The sequence below is a fragment of the Pleurodeles waltl genome, chromosome 4_1 (genome assembly GCF_031143425.1).
Source record: "Pleurodeles waltl isolate 20211129_DDA chromosome 4_1, aPleWal1.hap1.20221129, whole genome shotgun sequence".
NCBI lineage: Eukaryota > Metazoa > Chordata > Amphibia > Caudata > Salamandridae > Pleurodeles > Pleurodeles waltl.
Genome location: NC_090442.1, coordinates 588,412,324 through 588,430,348, shown reverse-complemented (window position 1 = coordinate 588,430,348; position 18,025 = coordinate 588,412,324). Strand labels below are relative to the sequence as shown.

General features: G+C 45.8%; 1 protein-coding gene across 1 annotated transcript in view; it reads left to right on the top strand.

Moving 5' to 3' along the window:
- WASHC4 (WASH complex subunit 4) overlaps nt 1-18,025 on the top strand; it is a 923,504-nt gene that overhangs the window by 484,387 nt on the left and 421,092 nt on the right. The window contains exons 23-24 of the mRNA XM_069228973.1: nt 7,899-7,973; nt 8,074-8,178. Of these exons, the coding sequence (XP_069085074.1) occupies nt 7,899-7,973; nt 8,074-8,178 (180 nt within the window). The remainder of the gene's footprint in view (nt 1-7,898; nt 7,974-8,073; nt 8,179-18,025) is intronic.

Sequence of the window (18,025 nt, the reverse complement as noted above, 5' to 3'; positions counted from 1 at the left end):
AATTGTTGCACAGTTTGTGCTGTTGATTAGGACATATGGGCCCACATGTACGCTTCCTCTGCCCCTCTACCTAAAACTAGGTGTGCCCAGGGGCCATGCCTCTTTGAAGTGAATGAGTTTCCCATGCTGTAGGAAAACCCACCCTTTGTGAAGTAAATAGACATGTCGTACAGTTGGAAGGAAAGACTACTTTATTGACACAGCCCTGCCTCCATCCTCACTGACCTTCTCACTCCAACTGTTGCATCAGGAACCCCAGTGCCATCAGGATTCCTGTGCGCTCACATTCTACTCTGTATTTTTCCACGTTCCATGGAAACTAGGGACACAACATCCGTATCTGCCTATGACCAACATCCTCATATGAGATGGCTTTCAAGATAGGGCTTTTGCATTTGCACCTGAGCCATTTTACAACATTAATTGGGAGTCAGCAAGGCAGCGAGCCAACAGATTGGACATAGCAGTTAGAAGAGTGCTTCACCTTCACTAGAGGAACATCTAGATACTCAAAAAGTGCAGCCTCTCTGATTGGCCAGGATTGGACACCAAAGAAGAATAGGTCTCCTTAGCTAGTTGCTTTCTTAAGAATTTGACACTGAGGCCAGCATCAGGAGAAAAGACTCTGAGGAGTCAGGAGCAGAGCCGCTCTATGCTGGCCAGTCACCATCTAGACCGGGCTTGATACTGGGAAGAATCAATCTTACTGCCTAGATGCGTGGAGAGATGGGAGACCATCTGCCTATGATGAGGAGTGTAGGAAAGTAGCATCTGTCTAGCATAGTTACCCCCAGCTTTTGCCTGGTGTCATTGTGTTAAAACTGTAGTACACTGGGATCCTGATAACCAGGACCCCCCATGTCGGTGCTCTCTTCTCTAAATTTGGTTACATGGTAACTTTTACACCCCATAATTGGCATACTGATGCACCCATGTAAATTCCTAGTATATGGTACTTAGGTACCCAGGGCATTGGTACACCAGGGGCCTCTCAGGGGCTTCAGCATGTATTATGCCACCCATAGAAAACCCATGCAAACTCTGTCTGGAGGCGTGCCACTGCAGCCTGTGTAAAATAGTGCATGCCCCTTCCACTTCAGATATAGGTTTGCCTTATATCACGGTCACTACACTTGGACATTGTAAGTCACCCCATGGTAGGCCCTTTAGCCCAAGGGCAGGGTACATGGTCCTGAGTGTGAGGGCACCCCTGCATGAGCAGAAGTGCCCCTACAAACCCCAGAGCCCATTCCATGGGCTTTTTAAGTGCGGGGAAATCATTTTAAGTTATGTAGTGGACACTGGTCAACATGAGTAATTCAACTAATGGCTTCAACGAACCTAGGTGTGTTTAGTATCAAACATGTTGGAATCATGCAACTACACTGATGCCATGTACTCTCTGGGATCCTTTTGAGGATCCCCCAGATCTGCCTGTACAGCCGTGCAGGGCCTGCATGCCAGCCCATGCTGCTGCCGACCCTAGATATTGTTCAGCCCTCGTGCTGCTGAGCTGAACTCAAGCAGGGGAAGGCAGAACAAAGGGCTTCCTACAGGAGGGGAGGTGTGACCTCCTCTCCTTTAGAACTAGGTGTCTCCGGCCGGGGGTGGGGTGGCTCTCAGTCCCACCAACCTGCTTTGAAGGGCTCATTTGGTGCCGTCCTTACATAAACCAGTTTGTACCAGTTCAGGAACCCCCCAGTTCCTGTTCTGGCGCAAAACCACACAAAGGAGACGGGAATGACCACCCCCCTGTCCAGCTCCTCCACTAGGGAGGCTCACAGAGCTCTGCCAGGTGGCCACTAGATTCTGCCCTCTTGGGAATAAGATGTGCAGAGGCCTCTGCGAGTAGCTGACTGGTTCGGCCATGTGGGTGGCGTCCCTTCACCCCCCCCCCTCCCTCCCCCTTTAGGTGGATCACCGCAGACTATGTCCAACCTTTTGGGGTTACTTAAGGGCTCCCCTGAGGGCTGGTCCTTAGATTCTTCAAGCAAGACTCTACAAAGGAAATCACTGCAAGACTCTTCTGCTCCTCACCACGGGAACTGCTGCTGGTCTGCCTTAGGAACTGAATCAAGACTGTATCCAGTTGGGAGGGCTCGCACTGCAACATTATTTCTCTGGCTCCTGCAAGAATTCTGCAACATTTGTGGCTGTGCATCCTCCAGGGTCACAAGGACTCTGTTTACATCAAGAAGCAAGAAGGAATTTCCCTTAGAGTGAAGGAGTCACTCACCTCCATCCACAGGCACCTTAAGACGACAACAACCGGCTGGTGAATCATGCTGTTCCACGACAATCGAAAGGCTCTGCAACACAGGTGTTGGTTCTGTGGTCCTTTTCAGGTCCAGCTTGTCTTCTGACTAACTTGGGAGACGGTGGGCCCTCGCTGCAGCCACTGGAATAGAACCCTGTGCACCGCGACTGTTGCTGTTACCAAGAATTGTTGGCTTTTCCTCCAGGAGATCTTTGAGCTCCAAGAAGCCTCAGCGTCCACCACTCTGCAACTCCAAGAACAGCCTCCATCCTACAACTCCTGCGGCATGGGACTCTTTCTTTGTTGTGCTGCTGAGGCCTCCCTGCGACTCCCTGTGAGTGCTGCCAGAGGGTCACTCATGGGGGCTCCAATGATTCCTCTAGCTCTCCTGTGTGCTGAGTGCCTGCCCTGACTCCCTTCCAAAGGTCGAGTCTCTCGTTCCTTACTAGTCCCCAAAAACCCCAAAACTTCTCTGCAACTTCTCTTGCGTTTACCAGTGCTTGTTGGTAGTCCGGTTGACCCTCCTGCAATCTAGTGACTGATGTGGTACAGCTCGTGGGCAACTCCTAGGATCTTCCTGCATCTCCTGGACTACGCAGCTGGACTTCTTCCTTCACTGACCTGCAGGAAATTCACCTCTAGGAGAGTGGGCATTGCCTACCTGCCCTGCCTTGACATCTCTGAGTGGTCTAGACACTGTCCCCTTCTTTTTCAGGTTCTTCTAGTCTGGAACCTGCCCTTGGATTCCCTCAACTTGGTCCATGTGGCGCAACAGCAGCTGGGCAAGTGAGGCACCCATTGACTACCATCAAACGTTTCCAGAGTCACTTCACCCCTATGCACCTGGGCTCCCTGGTGTAGGAGCTCCACTTTCCTGGTTATCCACGGGTGGTGGCACTGTCAAACCTTCTTTTTTCCTTGGTATCCTCTGGTAAGGGTCCTGAATCCTGAAAATTCCAACTGCAACGATCCTGTGTTAGCCTATGGTACACCTGGTTCGTTAACAACTCTGCACCCGGATGCCTGTGTGATTTCGGATGCTTACCTCTGGTTAGTTCATAGTCCACCAGCTCTTGGGATTCTAACACATTTACCTTCGTTTGGCACCTCCATTCTTGTACCACTTTCTTAGTATATGGTTCTCCCACCCCCCCAATAGGGTCCCATGCATTTCTATGATTTTCCTGTTAGTTTCTAAATATATTTACTGTGTGTAGCTATTTCCAAGTGGAGATATACCAATGTTAGGATAGTACTACTTTATTTTTGTAACACTTGATTTGGTTCTTTCTTGTGTGAACATCACTGACTATTGTAGTATTGTAGGTGCTTTACACTCCTCCTTGCCAAGGCTGAGCTGCTCTCCACAGCTGCCCCTAGAGAGCTTTGGTTATCTAGGCACCAAAACACTATCACTAAGGGTTGCCTGGACTCACTATAGGGTGCCACATCATAGGTGTAACACCTAAACTTAGCCAGCCCTCCTACAAGGAGCTTGACTGTGCCCAAAAAGAGGAGACTTGATCTATAGGCAAAAGCCAAGGCACAGCTGCCTGGCAGTATTTCTGTGAAGGTCATCTCGATGGACAGCGATTGTCCAAGAGCCACTAGGATGCCTCAGCCAGTGGCCCAGGAACCAACAAAATGACACCTAGATAAAGGACCCATTCATTCGGCTTCAAAGGCACTTCTTACCTCCACTGCTTTCCTCAGCCTTCTGAAAAAATATATATTGATTCTTTGCCTTGAGTACAATCATGTTGGCTGGAGGAGAAATTGTTTATTTGCTGCCCAAGCTCAGGAGACCACTTGGTGCTTTTGCCATGTCTCACTTCTCTCAGGCTAGTAGCCTCCACAGGCCAAAGGACTCTCTGGAGCCCATTGTGTGTGCCCTGACTTGTGAGTGCACCTGCCACCAAAAACTAACCATGCAAAGAGCAACTGTTAGGGCTATTATTGTTTCCATTGTTAGTATGAAGCAATCTGAAACTTCTTGTATGGTGTGCTTTTCTTTTACTGTTCTGCAGGTTAAAAAAGGTATATTCAAAGTCATTAACATTCCAAGAATCTAGTCTCTTATAAAGTCCGTACATTTAGGAATGTAGATTTCCTTTATTTTACAGTGTTCTGATAGATACCGCTAACTGAAGATTCCTCATCCTCTACATCTTGCAGACTGCATATGCAGTTGTTTCAGCAATTGCTCCTGCACAGCAGTGGATGGCTCTATCTGACTCACTCAAACCTCAAACTGCCTCTGGAAGTATGGACACAAAGCTATATGTAGTTGCCACTCCAGCAAACTGACATCAGCCCTTTTCTTTCCTATCTCTTTTTGTTGGTGTCATACCCACCTCAAAATATATTTTCAGACAGTGTGCTATGACTGTCTCCCCAGAAGACCACATGCTTAAACTGTGTTGCTCCTCCAGAAAACAGATGTCAGTTATGGACCCACACCACATCTGCTTGTTTTGCCTAGGGTCCAAGCATGACTCCTAATCCTGGGTAATGCATTCTGATGCACTTGAAAGCCATAAAGGAATTTACGGCGAATCTGTACAGTGAAGAATGCAACAAGTAAGGCAGGTCATGCTGCACACTCTGGGGACACTTCTGCTCTAGGTCCTGGTCTCACGCCAAGTCACTGTCTTCATGTAAGTTGAAGACGAAGCTGAAAGACAAGTCTTGCCATAAACGTCAGAAGTTTGAACGGGATTCTTCTCCCTCCCAACACCCACTCTTCAGGAAGAAGTCACATAGTCTGCACTTAAAGGATCTGACTTCACCCCCTAAGCTTGGCCCCAGGCCTATGCTGCGGCTGGTCTCAACTCATCCCCAGTTTCCTATTCTACTCTTGTCCCCACAGCGGTAGGTGGCTTCAGGAAAGCCATGCTGCAGCTTTCCCAGATGACTCCAGGTCCCTCCATGCCCCATGAATCCACTAAGGCTCAAGTCAGACTTCTACCATTAGGGCCTGCCCTTGCTGACCTCATTGAGCCCCTTGCTGGCCCATACCTCCAAACTGCTCTGAAAGCCACATTCCTTCCGACCACTTCAACATTGGCATAGGCTCCATATTTGCTGACTTAAAAACTAATCCTCGTGCCTGTTTAAGTTCTGATAATGACTGATGTCTCCTTTTGAAATAACTGAGACACAGCATCTGTTATGCAGGTACTCCCTATAGGAAATTGGCTCTGTATATACCATAGTAATGTAAGGTATAGTGTGCACAGAGTCCAGTGGATCTCCAGAGGCTTTACAGAGGCTAAAGTAGATACTACTAATGCTCTCTTTTGTGGTAGTGTGGTAGAGTAGTTAAGCTTAACAGAGGGTAGTGCTAAGCATTTGTTGTACACACACAGTCAAGGAGTACGGCACACACTCAGTGTCTAACTCCAGGCCAATGTTTATGTATAAAAAATATACTTTGTTACTTTATTTCTTGAACCAAAAGGATCTTTGTTGCAGATAAGTACAGTTTCAAGAATGTATCACTTTCAAGTATCAAATGCACTTTGTTTGAAATTCACAGATAAAACAGTTTTCAGGTAAGTAATACTTTTCAGTATCAAAAGTAGATAGTGCAATTTTTATTGAAGGCAGTGCAGTCTTGGAGGTGGGTACATACACAGTTTACAGGTAAGTACTGGACTTACGGTCCCAGTCTTGGGGGTTCAGGTGTCCACAGGGAAAAGTTTAGGAAGACACCACATGCAACATGGAGCAGGCCAGGTGCAGAGGTCAAAGTTGGTGTTGGGTGCCCAGTGGAATCCTATGGAGATTGGGGGCACTCGAAAGTGAACAGTTTGCAGGTATGTACCTGCGGTCTTAGGGTATGTGCCCTGGGGGATTCAGATTAGAACTGGGGGATGGGGGTGCATAGGTCAGTACCAAACACGCACAGGGCGGCCGGGTGCAGTGTGCAGACACAGTGTCGGGCGCACCCTGCTTTTCAGTGGAAACTCCAGGTTCACAAAGAGGCTGCAGGCTTGGGCCAGGGAGTCGGCTGAAGAATACCAAGGCAGGACATGTAAGTTGAGGCTCCTCTGGATGTCGCTAGACTGTCAGCTGGGTTCCCCAAGGCCAGTTGGCTGCGGGTGTAAGGGTACCCTTAGGTGTCTGGTATCTTCATGGTCAGGGTGGTCCTCTGGATTCAGGCTGCAGGCTTTGTCGGTGGTGTCCAGGAGGGGTTGGACTCGACATCTGAATTTCCTGCCAACACACATGGTTTAATCTGCTAAGTCAAACTTGAGATATGCACTGACACCATGTATCTTTGTGAATTTCTCTGGCCATTCCATAATAGTGTTACTCTATCAGCTGCCACTCAACATTCCATGTCAGTGCACAACAGCTCTATTGTAGATACCAATGGGCTTCCCCATTTCTGTGCAGTGTCTCTACAAGCCACTACTAGGTCAAAGCTAATCAGTAGTTTTTGATATCGCATTTCCATCTCATAATTCAGAGACAACAGTTTAGGCTGGCATCTCAGGGTGGTTTTGTGGTATTGCATGGAATAGGTGTAGTTCTCCAATCCAGAATCTTTTTTTCATGACCTTGCCAGAGTGTGTCGTAGGAATTAGCATTATGTGCATGAATCAATCAATCTTTTTTTTTTTTTAGAATAGCCCCATGTATTCGATTTGCAAAGGGGCCACCTGGTGATGGGCCCTTACCCATGTAGATCATTACAGTATAGATTCTGGACAAGTTGATGTGTGAGCCTCCTCTGTGCACTCGTTAACATAATGAGGTATTCTATTTTACTTTCCTTGTTTCCCCAACTGCATAGGAGGGATCTTCTAATGGAGAATTGAAAGTTCCCTACCTGTAATCCCATTTCGTCGCTAAAGTTATCTGCTTTGAATTAGGAAACTAGCCCCCTTCTCTCCCATTAAAAACATTGTCTAACTGGAGGTGTATTTTTTTGGATCCTTACTTAGACTGTCATGACAAAATTAATGAGGTAACTGATGTTGCCATCCTGGATTGTGAAGATCTTTAGATGTCTGCTTGCACCATTTCCATCTTTGTTTTTTTTTTAAGCAATTAAATTGGCCTTCTCAGTCCTCTAAACTTTGGAATGTTAAACAAGAGATTTATTTGCTTTAAGAAGGACAGAGAACTTGGCTTCTCTGAGGTTTGTTTTCATAATGGAATACTTCTCAAAAGTGATAATTGTCCATATTTCCTCTTTTGAAATGTGATGTTCTTATGCCCTATCGATAGATATTCTAATCTTACTATATCTATAAATAATAACCACGATAAAGTACTAGGATTACAAGTAAGTAATGTTTCCTTCTCATACGGTACATTGCCTGTGCAATATCTACTTTCCATAAACTTTAATTCCTCTCTCTTTCCAGTGTCTAAAAGATCTAGGACTATAAAGTGCCATATTTATCTACAAGTGCCTCCTTTAACTATGCAATAACGCCTTTGCACATTCAGTCCCCATTTTTATTATCAAAAACTACTTTTCTCTATGCAATAATCTCCTTCCCACCATTTATATCTATGACTCTGATTTCACTGGGCAAGTTAGGCTTCTTGGTTGATAACAAGTCCTGAATCGGTCATTGTTGGATGAAAATGTCTTACTGTTTACTTAGACCTCGTTTCATTTTAGGGTTTGGATGTTCTGGAAATCATGAGAAACATCCATGTGTTTGTGTCCCGCTATTTCTACAATCTCAATAATCAGGTAAGGGGGGCACCCATGTAATTCTGTTGATGATTTTTCAGTGTTTATTTTGTACATCAAACATAGCTACTTACTAATCCTTCACTGCTTGTTTTAATAGATCTTCATTGAGAGAACCAGCAATAACAAGCATTTGAACACAATAAATATTCGGCACATTGCCAACTCTATCAGAACCCATGGAACTGGAATCATGAGCACAACGGTATAACATCTGTGTATCTGTAAATGGAAAATGTCAACTAAACACATTACATTTAATTCACTATGAGGCTTTCCTGATTTGATTCTTTTGCTGCAAACAATATACATTCTCAACTCTTCTCCGATTTGGCTTTGTCTGAAGATAATCCTTTTAAACACACCCATATGTAGCCATGGTTAGAGGCATAATATTGTGAGTTCAAATTTGGGCCTTATGTGAACTTTCATATATACCTAGGGTAAATGGGGCAAGTGAGTGTTTTTTCATTCTTTGTACACTGAGCATCTGTTTTTCACAGCCAATAATAATTTGTGTAAGTGTTCTGTACTTGAAATGTAACCACTGTATGGTGGATTTAGTAGTTACTTTTAGTTGACGTAATGAAATTCACTGTCTATTGCTGCTGTTCTGTTTATTTAAATTACGCCATAAATACACTCATTGTAGCCCAATGTAGTGAACCCAAAATGTGGTGAAAAATTTAAAACAAAAAAAAAAAAAAGAGAAAAAAAAAACACTATGAGAGACAGTCAAAGTAATGTTAAATGTTGTGACGAGAAGGCAGTGGTTTGTATTTTCTTCTGTACAGTCCATTCAAAGTGCTCTCGCGTCAGAAGGAGGGTACTTAGTGCTCCCCTTTGTCTGCCACTGCTGAGGTGGCAGTAGTGGACCTTTTAAATGAGGCCATCCTTCTCCCTCAGCACGGAAAAAGAATGTTAAGAGTAATAATGTTGTAAAGATGCTACAGACACAGTTTAGCTGGGCCTTGTGATGAAGTGAGATTATACAAAAGTTGCGGACCCTGAAGGATCTGCCTTCTTCTTTTATTTTGTTTAATATTTATTTGTCACAATGTAAGCATGTACTCTTATCTTCGGTTTCTGGACGAGATACGACTTGCACCAAATTTTGTTGGTTGATGCAGCATTTGCCTGTACACCTGCTGCATGATGCATGACAACTGGAACTTGACCTGCTAACATGTTGATAGATTTCATATGATCACCATGTAGGCTGGTGCCCCGTCTTTGTAATTATTTTTGTTTGCTCTTGGAAAAACCTACACATTTTCTGTTGCAATAGTCCAAGGTCATCATGATCAGTCTCCTGCTAAAGTAGAGGGAGAGAGGAGTTTCCTGTGTGCATGTAATTTCTGAGTTGTCCTTAACTACTGTTGTCACTTGGGCAGAGAAGAAGAGCTCAGGGTAAAATGTTTCTTTTAGGCCTACCTCACCACTACACTAAAAGTTGGGGCCATGCAGGTGGGATAGTGCGGTATACTAAATGTTGGGGCCATGCAGGTGGGATAGTGCGGTTGCTACATGTGCCACTTTTCTAACCACAGATTCCTCACTGTTTGAATATTCTCCAGACATCAGACTGGATCTGGAAACTTTTGAGAAGTACCTCTGTGTGCTGGTAGGTGGGGGCTCTTCACTGATACCATTCCGGAAATGATGTGCTGTGCTCACATAGACACCCCTACAGCGTGCTGACATTAGTTCTTCTTTCCCACCAGCAGCCACAGATCCAGTGCTACCTTTCGTCTCCTTGAGACATTTTTTTTCCAAAAATGTTACTGTGTGAGGGAAATGTCACCTCTCAACATGACAGGTTGCAAACCCTGTAAGGACTGTTGCAAACAAATGTCTGTGATAGATCCTCATCAGATTTGCCTGTGCTGCCTCAGAGCGAGCCACTACTCAGACTGGGTGTTGATTAACAAGAAGGCCATAGGTGACTACGAGGCAAAGCTGTACATCTCCAAACGCTGGAAGACACCGCAATGAGACTTGTTCAAGTCGAAGGGCCGGTCCCATTCCCAGTCCAGAAGTCACAGTTGTCGTTCCCAAGGTTGGTTGTCTTTGCCCCCCCAGCTTTTCGATTAAGTTGAAGAAGCAATATAAAAAAATCCAAGTGAGGTTCAGCCCTTTCTCCCACTCACTTTCTGCTATGGATATCGCCATGCCACTCAGTCTTGGACCTGGAGTCGGTCGACCTCGGAGCGCATCCCGCAACTTCCCCCGACAGAACCTGAGTTTCCAGGGCCATCTGTGACACTGTGGCAGATCGGAGTTCCATTAGGCCATGCTGTGACTCTTCAGATCTCTTCTGACTCTCTGTGGCACACTTACAGGGGCCAAGGAGCCGAGGCCCACCCCCCATCTGGCATACTGCTGTTAGGTTCACCCTCGGTGCCAGTTGGACCACTGGTCATCCTCTGGCTTTTGCACCAACTCTGTCTCCGTCTCCACAGCAGTTCCAGGAGCCTCAGCTTTGATGCCAACTCCACAAGGAAAGACACAAACGTTGCATTCTTTGTTTGGTTCGGATTTGGATAACAGTTACAATGTGGATGATGAAACCGAGCAATCATATCATAAAGAAAATAGGTATGCTGACTTTCAACAAACCAGTATCCTTGACACATCCCCCGAGTCTGGCAGCTTCTCATCCCTTAGTACTGCCTTTGAGGAGAGTGCTTCATACACAGTGGTCATATTGTAGGGCTGCTGAAGTTCTTGATCTACAGCTCCCCATTCTTAGAGGCCAAAACCAATGTCTTGATGGAAGTACTCCAGCCAGGGAAGATATCTACTGAGCCCCTCTTGTCCTTTAATGAAGCACTCACAGATACCCTCATTGTGGTCTGGGACAAACTTTGCCCTAGCCCCCGGTCTTCGCCAAATTGTGAGGCACCACCCCCCTACCCTCAGCGACCCAGCATTTTTCTCTGATTACCCCTCTCTTGAAAGCTTAGTGGTACAGGTGTCCACAAGTTGGGTGAACCCAGATATGTTTCCAATGAGTCCAAACATTTGGAAAACTTTGGAAAGAGGGTATTTTCTTTCACCTGTTTGGTTTTCAGATCTGTGAATGGCCACTGCGTGACTGCTGCTCACATGCTTTTTGAGAGTCAGTGGCTCAGGTCCTCCTAGGTATCCCAGAAGACCTCAGGGCTGTCCTAACTCAAGCCATACAGGATGGTTATGATACAGCCAAATTCACGATTCGTTGTGGGATGGACACTACGAATGCCATCTAGTGGGCCATTGGCACCAGCATTGCCATTTGTCTCCACACTTGGTTGTCTTCGATCATTGTCTGATAGAGACATGCACAGTATCTATGTAGGTGTCAACTAAATGTGATGTCAGTTCTTTTTTTTCCACGCCAGACAGCACAGATCTGTGAAGCTCTACCCATCAGTCAACTTTTAACTGACTTTTTCTTGACTTTTTGTTGACTCTTTATTTGGAATGTCTTCTCCTGGTGTGATAGGACTGTCTCCTAAGAAACCAGTAGGTTTCAAACAATGTGATGCCTGTCGTGGGCAAAACCTGCGAAGACTGCAGCACCATGCACCTGAAGGTGCTGAGGGAGTGTTCTCTCAAGCGCCTTGCTGCCCGATGTCGGACGATTCTGCAATGCTCACGATCCCAGTCCCTTTAAAGGTCCCGAAACTGCTTGCGGAGCCACACCCAATGGCCATTGTCTCGATCCAAATCATAGCGTAAGTCCCACAAAAAGAAAAAGTTGGAGAGGTCTGTGGTTAAACTGCTTCCATCCAAGTTGTCAGGCAAGTTGCTGGGAGCGTTGGCAATCTAGGCCTTGTTAGTCTGTGGCGCCTTTGCTTGTGTCTGCTCCATGCCTCCCTAACTTTTATGGAGCCAAAGTGACCCTCTCCCAATTTAAGAGTTCTATAAAGCCATGCACCTCATATTTGGGTGGCCCAATCACACTGGAGTGCCTTAGGGCTGCATCGGTTCAGAAGGAGCCCTCACTGGATTTATGCTGACAGGTTCGCCCTTGGTGCCAGTTGGTCCCCCTGGATCTGGTGCTGGGTCAGGAGCAGCCCCCCACAAGACTGCAACCTTCCTCCGCACCTACCTCAGTACTGACGCTCCCGGCACCACTGACTCCCCAAGGTGTCTCTCTCCCATCAGCATTCTCGATTCCAACACTGAGCTGGACGGGTGTCGTCTGATGCTGGTTCTTGCACCAACCGGGACTATGCCCTCTGAGTTGGAGCCAGTGCCTCTTTTATTCAGCAGGCCCGGAGAGGTGGACAAATGGGAGGGGTCTGAGGACCCTTATGTATCCCACAGTCCCCTAGGTGATGCAGAGGACAATTGGTATGAGGAACTGGCAGGTGCCAGTGGGTTAGACATCTCACTAGACACTGGTTTGGTCTCTGCACATACCGTGGCTACGGAAGAGTGTCATATTTGCTATGGTGGTGCAAAGGGTGTCTGAGGTCCTGGAACTTCAGTTGACCTCAGTGGCAGTCAAGGCAAAGGTCTTGACAGAGGTGATTCAAATGAGTTTCCCCCTCTGAACCCTTACTTCGATTTAATGAAGCACTTCCTGATGCCCTACTCGCAGCCTGGTCCAAGCTATGCATAGGAGCTCCCGTGCACCCTGGCTGTGCTTCTGGGGGCCCCAGTTTCTTCACCCAACACTCCACCCCAGAGAGTTTGGTGGTTCAAGCCTCCACTTCCTGAGTCAACCCTGTTGCGTTCCCTACCACTCCACCAGATAGGAAATCCAAAAGGCTAGATACCTTGGGTAAGATGATGTTTTCTTCCACCAGCATAGCAATTTGGTTGGGGAACACCGCATGCCTCTTGGATTAATACACCTATAGGATCTTGGATTTGGTGGTGCAAGTGCTGCCTATGGTCCATACTGTTGCAACCAATTGCAGATGATTGTCTGATATTCTTTCATTGTTTAGAAAGAAACTGTTTGATCCAACCTAGCAGTGCCTGACGCCGCCACTCGGTTTCACAGAAAATCCACTGGTATATCTTGATCAGCTGCTGTGCTATTTGCAGCAGAAAGTTCAAGGATCATAGGTGCCTCTGGGAAACGTGAGGTTTTAGGTTTTTTAAATCTTTTTTTATTGATGTTATGTAGATAATATAACAATACAAAACACTCACCTACAACTGCCGGCCGGTGAGGAACACAAACGTGAGGTTTTAATGAAGGTTGGTAAATGTTGATTTTGTCATATTTGCAGATCTTTCCTACAGTTTGCAAATGTAGGATAATTCATTAGATTCACATACTCCTGATGGTGACATCCCTTTTCAGAATTCTGAGTGCGTGGTGGGTTATATCATTTGAAGGATCCTTTGATTCTGAATTTGTTCTCTTGAGAAATATATGACGGTTGTATGTTGGAACAGATGAGGTAACAATTTTTTGTTTGAGGAAAGCATTCAGTAGATATGGAATGACTGGTGTGGGGCTGTTGTTGTATTCCTACAGCTATGACGATGACTGGAGTTCAGACTTTACTGGACTTCCCAGTTTTACTGTTATTTCAGGCTTAGTGTTTGGAAGATTGTGATGGCTGAGTGCTGTGTGGCAAGAAATATGGGTTAAAAGTGGTGGATTAGAGTTAGGAGAGATGGCCTCTGAAAATGGCCTATATTTGTTATAAAAGGCATTGTAGCGTTAATCCAAGGTATAGTGTTAATATTTAGTGTTTTGTAGGTCTTGTCGTCATTAGTAGGTGAGTTATGCCACAGCTGTTTTAACTTGCTGTCAGATAGGCTAGATTTAGGTGAACTTCCTCTGCACGCTTAAGGTTCAGTTTCAATCCGCTTATTTAGGGAGACAGCCTTTACAAAGCTGTATTGACAACGGAATGCCTTTACCATGCACTCTTTACCACTCCATGCTTTTACTACCAATATGCCTTTACCACACATGCCTTTAGAACAAAATCTAAGTATATTAAAGGAAAGTGTGTATGTGTTTATATACATATATATATATATGTTCGATGGCATGTGTTGCTGCAGATATACATGCTATGCATTATTTCCGCCATCTAGTGTTGGGCTCGGAGTGTTACAAGTTGTTTTTCTTTGAAGAAGTTTTTTTGGACTTACGGGATCAAGTTACTCCTCCTCTCGGTCCTACTGTGCATGGGCATCGAATCTCTTGTTAGATTGTTTTCTTTCTGCTGTCAGGTTCGGACGTGTTTCCTCTCGCTCCGAGAGTTTGAATCAGAAACTTTAAATAACTTTCTTTGACCGTCTGTATTGTTTCAGTAGCGTTTCCACCCAGAGTGTGGAGAAGTGTGGCACAATGGTTAGAGCAGCAGACCCTGATGCAGAGAGCTGGCCCGGGGCCAGGGTTCAATTCCCTCCTCGGCGGGTCTTGGGCTCAATTCCCTTGGACCAGATCATTCTCGCCTTGGTGCCTAATCTAATTAATGGGTCCTACTCTGTAACTCTAGGCAATAGCTTGCTTGAGCTCCACAACAGCCCTGACAGCGCTTGGATGCCTGGCTTCACCCTGGGGGTTGCCCAGGAGTGGGCTCCTCACAGGGAAAAGCCAGGAGGGGTTCCACAGCGGTATGCGTACAGCACCTTGAGACCCTAACGGGTGAGTAGTGCGCTATACAAGTGTGAAGTTTACAGAGTCGAACCGATTGTACAGTCGAAAACCAAATTTTGCCCTTCTGGCGCGTGCACCCAACTTGGGCCTGTTCGGGCCTACCATGTCGAAGCCTGATGGATTGGACTCCATTTCGATTTTGTCCCCGATGCCACGCAAAATTTTCATACACAGACCAACACCTCGTATGTAATCTGTGTCTCTCTCCCGATCACCGAGAAGAGGATTGTGAGGCCTGTCGATCATTTTGATCCAAGAAGACCCTGCGTGATCGGAGAGCCAGGAGACTGGAAATGGCATCAAAGAGTACCGTGTATACCGACACCATGGAGGAAGAACAGGCGCAGACTGCAGTTTCCATCCGAGACAACAACTCCGAAGAAGACTTGGAGGAAGATACACTTGTCCCTGCAGGTCAGCACGTGAGTACGACTGCCCCTACACCCACCCCTAAAAAGTCCTCGAAGGCCTTGGGTGCACCACTGCCAGAGAGCCATGGTTCGACCCGCAAGAAAATATTTGTCGACTGACCTTCGGGTTCAGTGCCGAAAAAGGCCACACCTCCGTTGATACCGGAGTTCAGCAAGTCCACCAGAAGCCCAACTTCCGAAGCGAGCCAGCGTCCACACTCTTCGGAGCCGAAACCTCCACGTCCTGCCTCTGAGCCGAAACAACCGGCTGTATTTTCGGGCCTGAAAAAAGTGCCATCATCGGAGCCAAAAAAGTCTTCTTATTCTGAAGAAAAAGGACTTTTGAGCCATCTTAAGCAGAGCTCTAAATCATATGATGAACAGTCCTTTAAATCATTGAAACCATCTGAATATGTTTCTGAGGACACAGAGATTCAACCCATACTTGAAATCATGGATGAGAGACAATCAAGGATCCATATCCATATCCATAAAGAGACTGGCAGAATAATTACTGCACCTCCTCTACAGACTAAGAGAAGGTTGGCTTTTAAGGAACATTTAGATACTGCTCCACCACCAGCAAAGATTTTCAAATGGAAGGAGAAGCCATTACCTATGCATACTTCTTCCCCTCATTCACCACAACTTTCTTTTTCGCCACCACCCACTAGCCCACCACCTTTGCCTTCACCAACTAATTCACAGACATATTCTCATGGCGATACGGTTGATCCTTGGGATCTGTATGCTCCAGATCCTATACCTGCTAATGACCCGGACTTATATCCTTCCAAACCTTCCCCACCAGAAGACACTTCCGCATACACGCAGGTTATTTCTCGGGCAGCAGCGTTCCACGGGGAACTTATGCACAGTGAGCCTTTGGAAGAGGATTTCCTTTTTAATACCTTATCCTCCATGCACTCATGATATCAGTGCCTCCCAATGCTACCTGGCATGATAAAACATGTGGATGAGATACTCAGTGAGCCAGTTAAAGCTAGGGTTTTAACACCTCGCATTGACAAAACATATGTCTGCACCTACAGACCCTGCTTACATTACCCACCAAGTACCTCCAGACTCAGTGGTTGTGAGTGCCGCTAGACAAAGGGCCAATAGTCAGTCGTCAGGGGATGCCCCTCTCCCTGACAAAGAGAGTAGGAAATTCAATGCTGATGGCAAGAGGGTGGCTACACAAGCAGCTAACTAATGGCGAATTGCAAACTCACAAGCCTTGCTAGCAAGGTTTGATAGAGGCCACTGGGACGAGATGCAGGCGCTGTTACTACATCTGCCAAAAGAGCACCAGAAAAGAGCTCAACAAATTGTTGAGGAGGGTCAGGCCATAAGTAATAACCAAATACGGTCTGCCCTTGATGCTGCATCAACAGCAGTTAGAAGCGTGAATACTACTGTCACCATACGCAGACACGCCTGGCTCCGTTTCTCTGGATTCAACCCAGAAATCCAGCAGGCAGTACAGAATATGCCTTTCTATATAAAAAAAAACAACAACAAAAAACCACCTGTTTGGTCCTGAGGTTGACGCCACAATAGAAAAACTCAGGAAGGACTCAGACACTGCTAAAGCAATGGAGCCTTATATACAACACATTACAGAGCCTCCTTTGGTAAACAGCAATTTAGAGGAGGATTCAAGCCACAATTCACACTCCCAGTCTAAACAAGGGCAACAACAGCAGTATTATAGAGTGGGATTTAGAGGCTCTTATAGAGGCCAACACTTTAGAGCCAGAGGCAAATTCCAGGCCTCAAAACAAGTCACGACCCCGTCAAAACAGTGAATTATTAAGCATGCTGCAACCCCACACATCTCCTGTGGGGGGCAGACTGCAGCAATTCCACTCCTAATGGCTAAATATCACCACAGACCAATGGGTACTTTCAATTATCCGCAATGGCTATTGCCTAGAATTGATTTCTACCCCTCCAAACATTCCTCTACGTTACCACAGGTTGTCCCCAGAACACAATGTTCTATTACAACAAAAAGTACGATCACTACTACTAAAACAGGCAATATAATTGGTCCCACATTCTCAACAAGGAACAGGCCTATACTCACTATACGTCTTCATTTCCAAAAAGGATGGCACTCTCCGACCCATTCTAGATCTCAGAACACTAAATCTATATATCCTGTCAGAACACGTTCACATGGTAACTCTGCAGGACATCATTCCACTGCTACAGAAACAAGATTACATGACTGCATTAGACATCAAAGATGCGTATTTTCATATACCCATCCATCCAGCTCACATAAAATACCTAAGGTTTGTGATAGCAGGAAAACATTACCAATTCAAAGTGCTGCCATTCGGCATAACAACAGCTCCAAGAGTATTCACAAGATGTCTAGCGGTAGTAGCAGCTTTCCTAAGAGAACAACACATACATGTCTTTCCTTATCTAGACGATTGGCTAATAAAATCAAGCAATTTTATACAATGTTAACAACACAATACACAATAGAAAACCCTACATACATTAGGGTTCACTCTCAGCTACCAAAAATCCCATCTTCAGCCAGCACAGGTGCAACCTTACCTAGGTGCTATTCTCAATATGCAAAAAGCCTTAGCCTGTCCAAATACACAAAGGATACAAGCTTTCTAAAATCTCATACCACAAATGCAGCCAAATCAACAATACACTGTAAGATTTATCATGAAACTATTGAGAATATTGTCATCCTGCATAGCAATAGTACCTTATGCAAGACTAAACATGAGAACACTACAACAGTGCCTCTCACAGCAATGGTCTCAAGCACACTTAGCGGCTTCCATCTTGGAGGGGTCGGCGGTCTAGCTGGCCGTTTTTACAGCTTCCAGACCCTCACAAAAGAGCGATGCTGCGGGAGCGCAGTTGATACCAATCAGGATTAGGTCGGTGTGGTGATTTTCCTACTGGCCCCATAACTTATGCCTGATGTTTCTAGCGATTTTTAGCAGTTTTAAAATTGTCATAAATTTTGTAATTTGAATTTC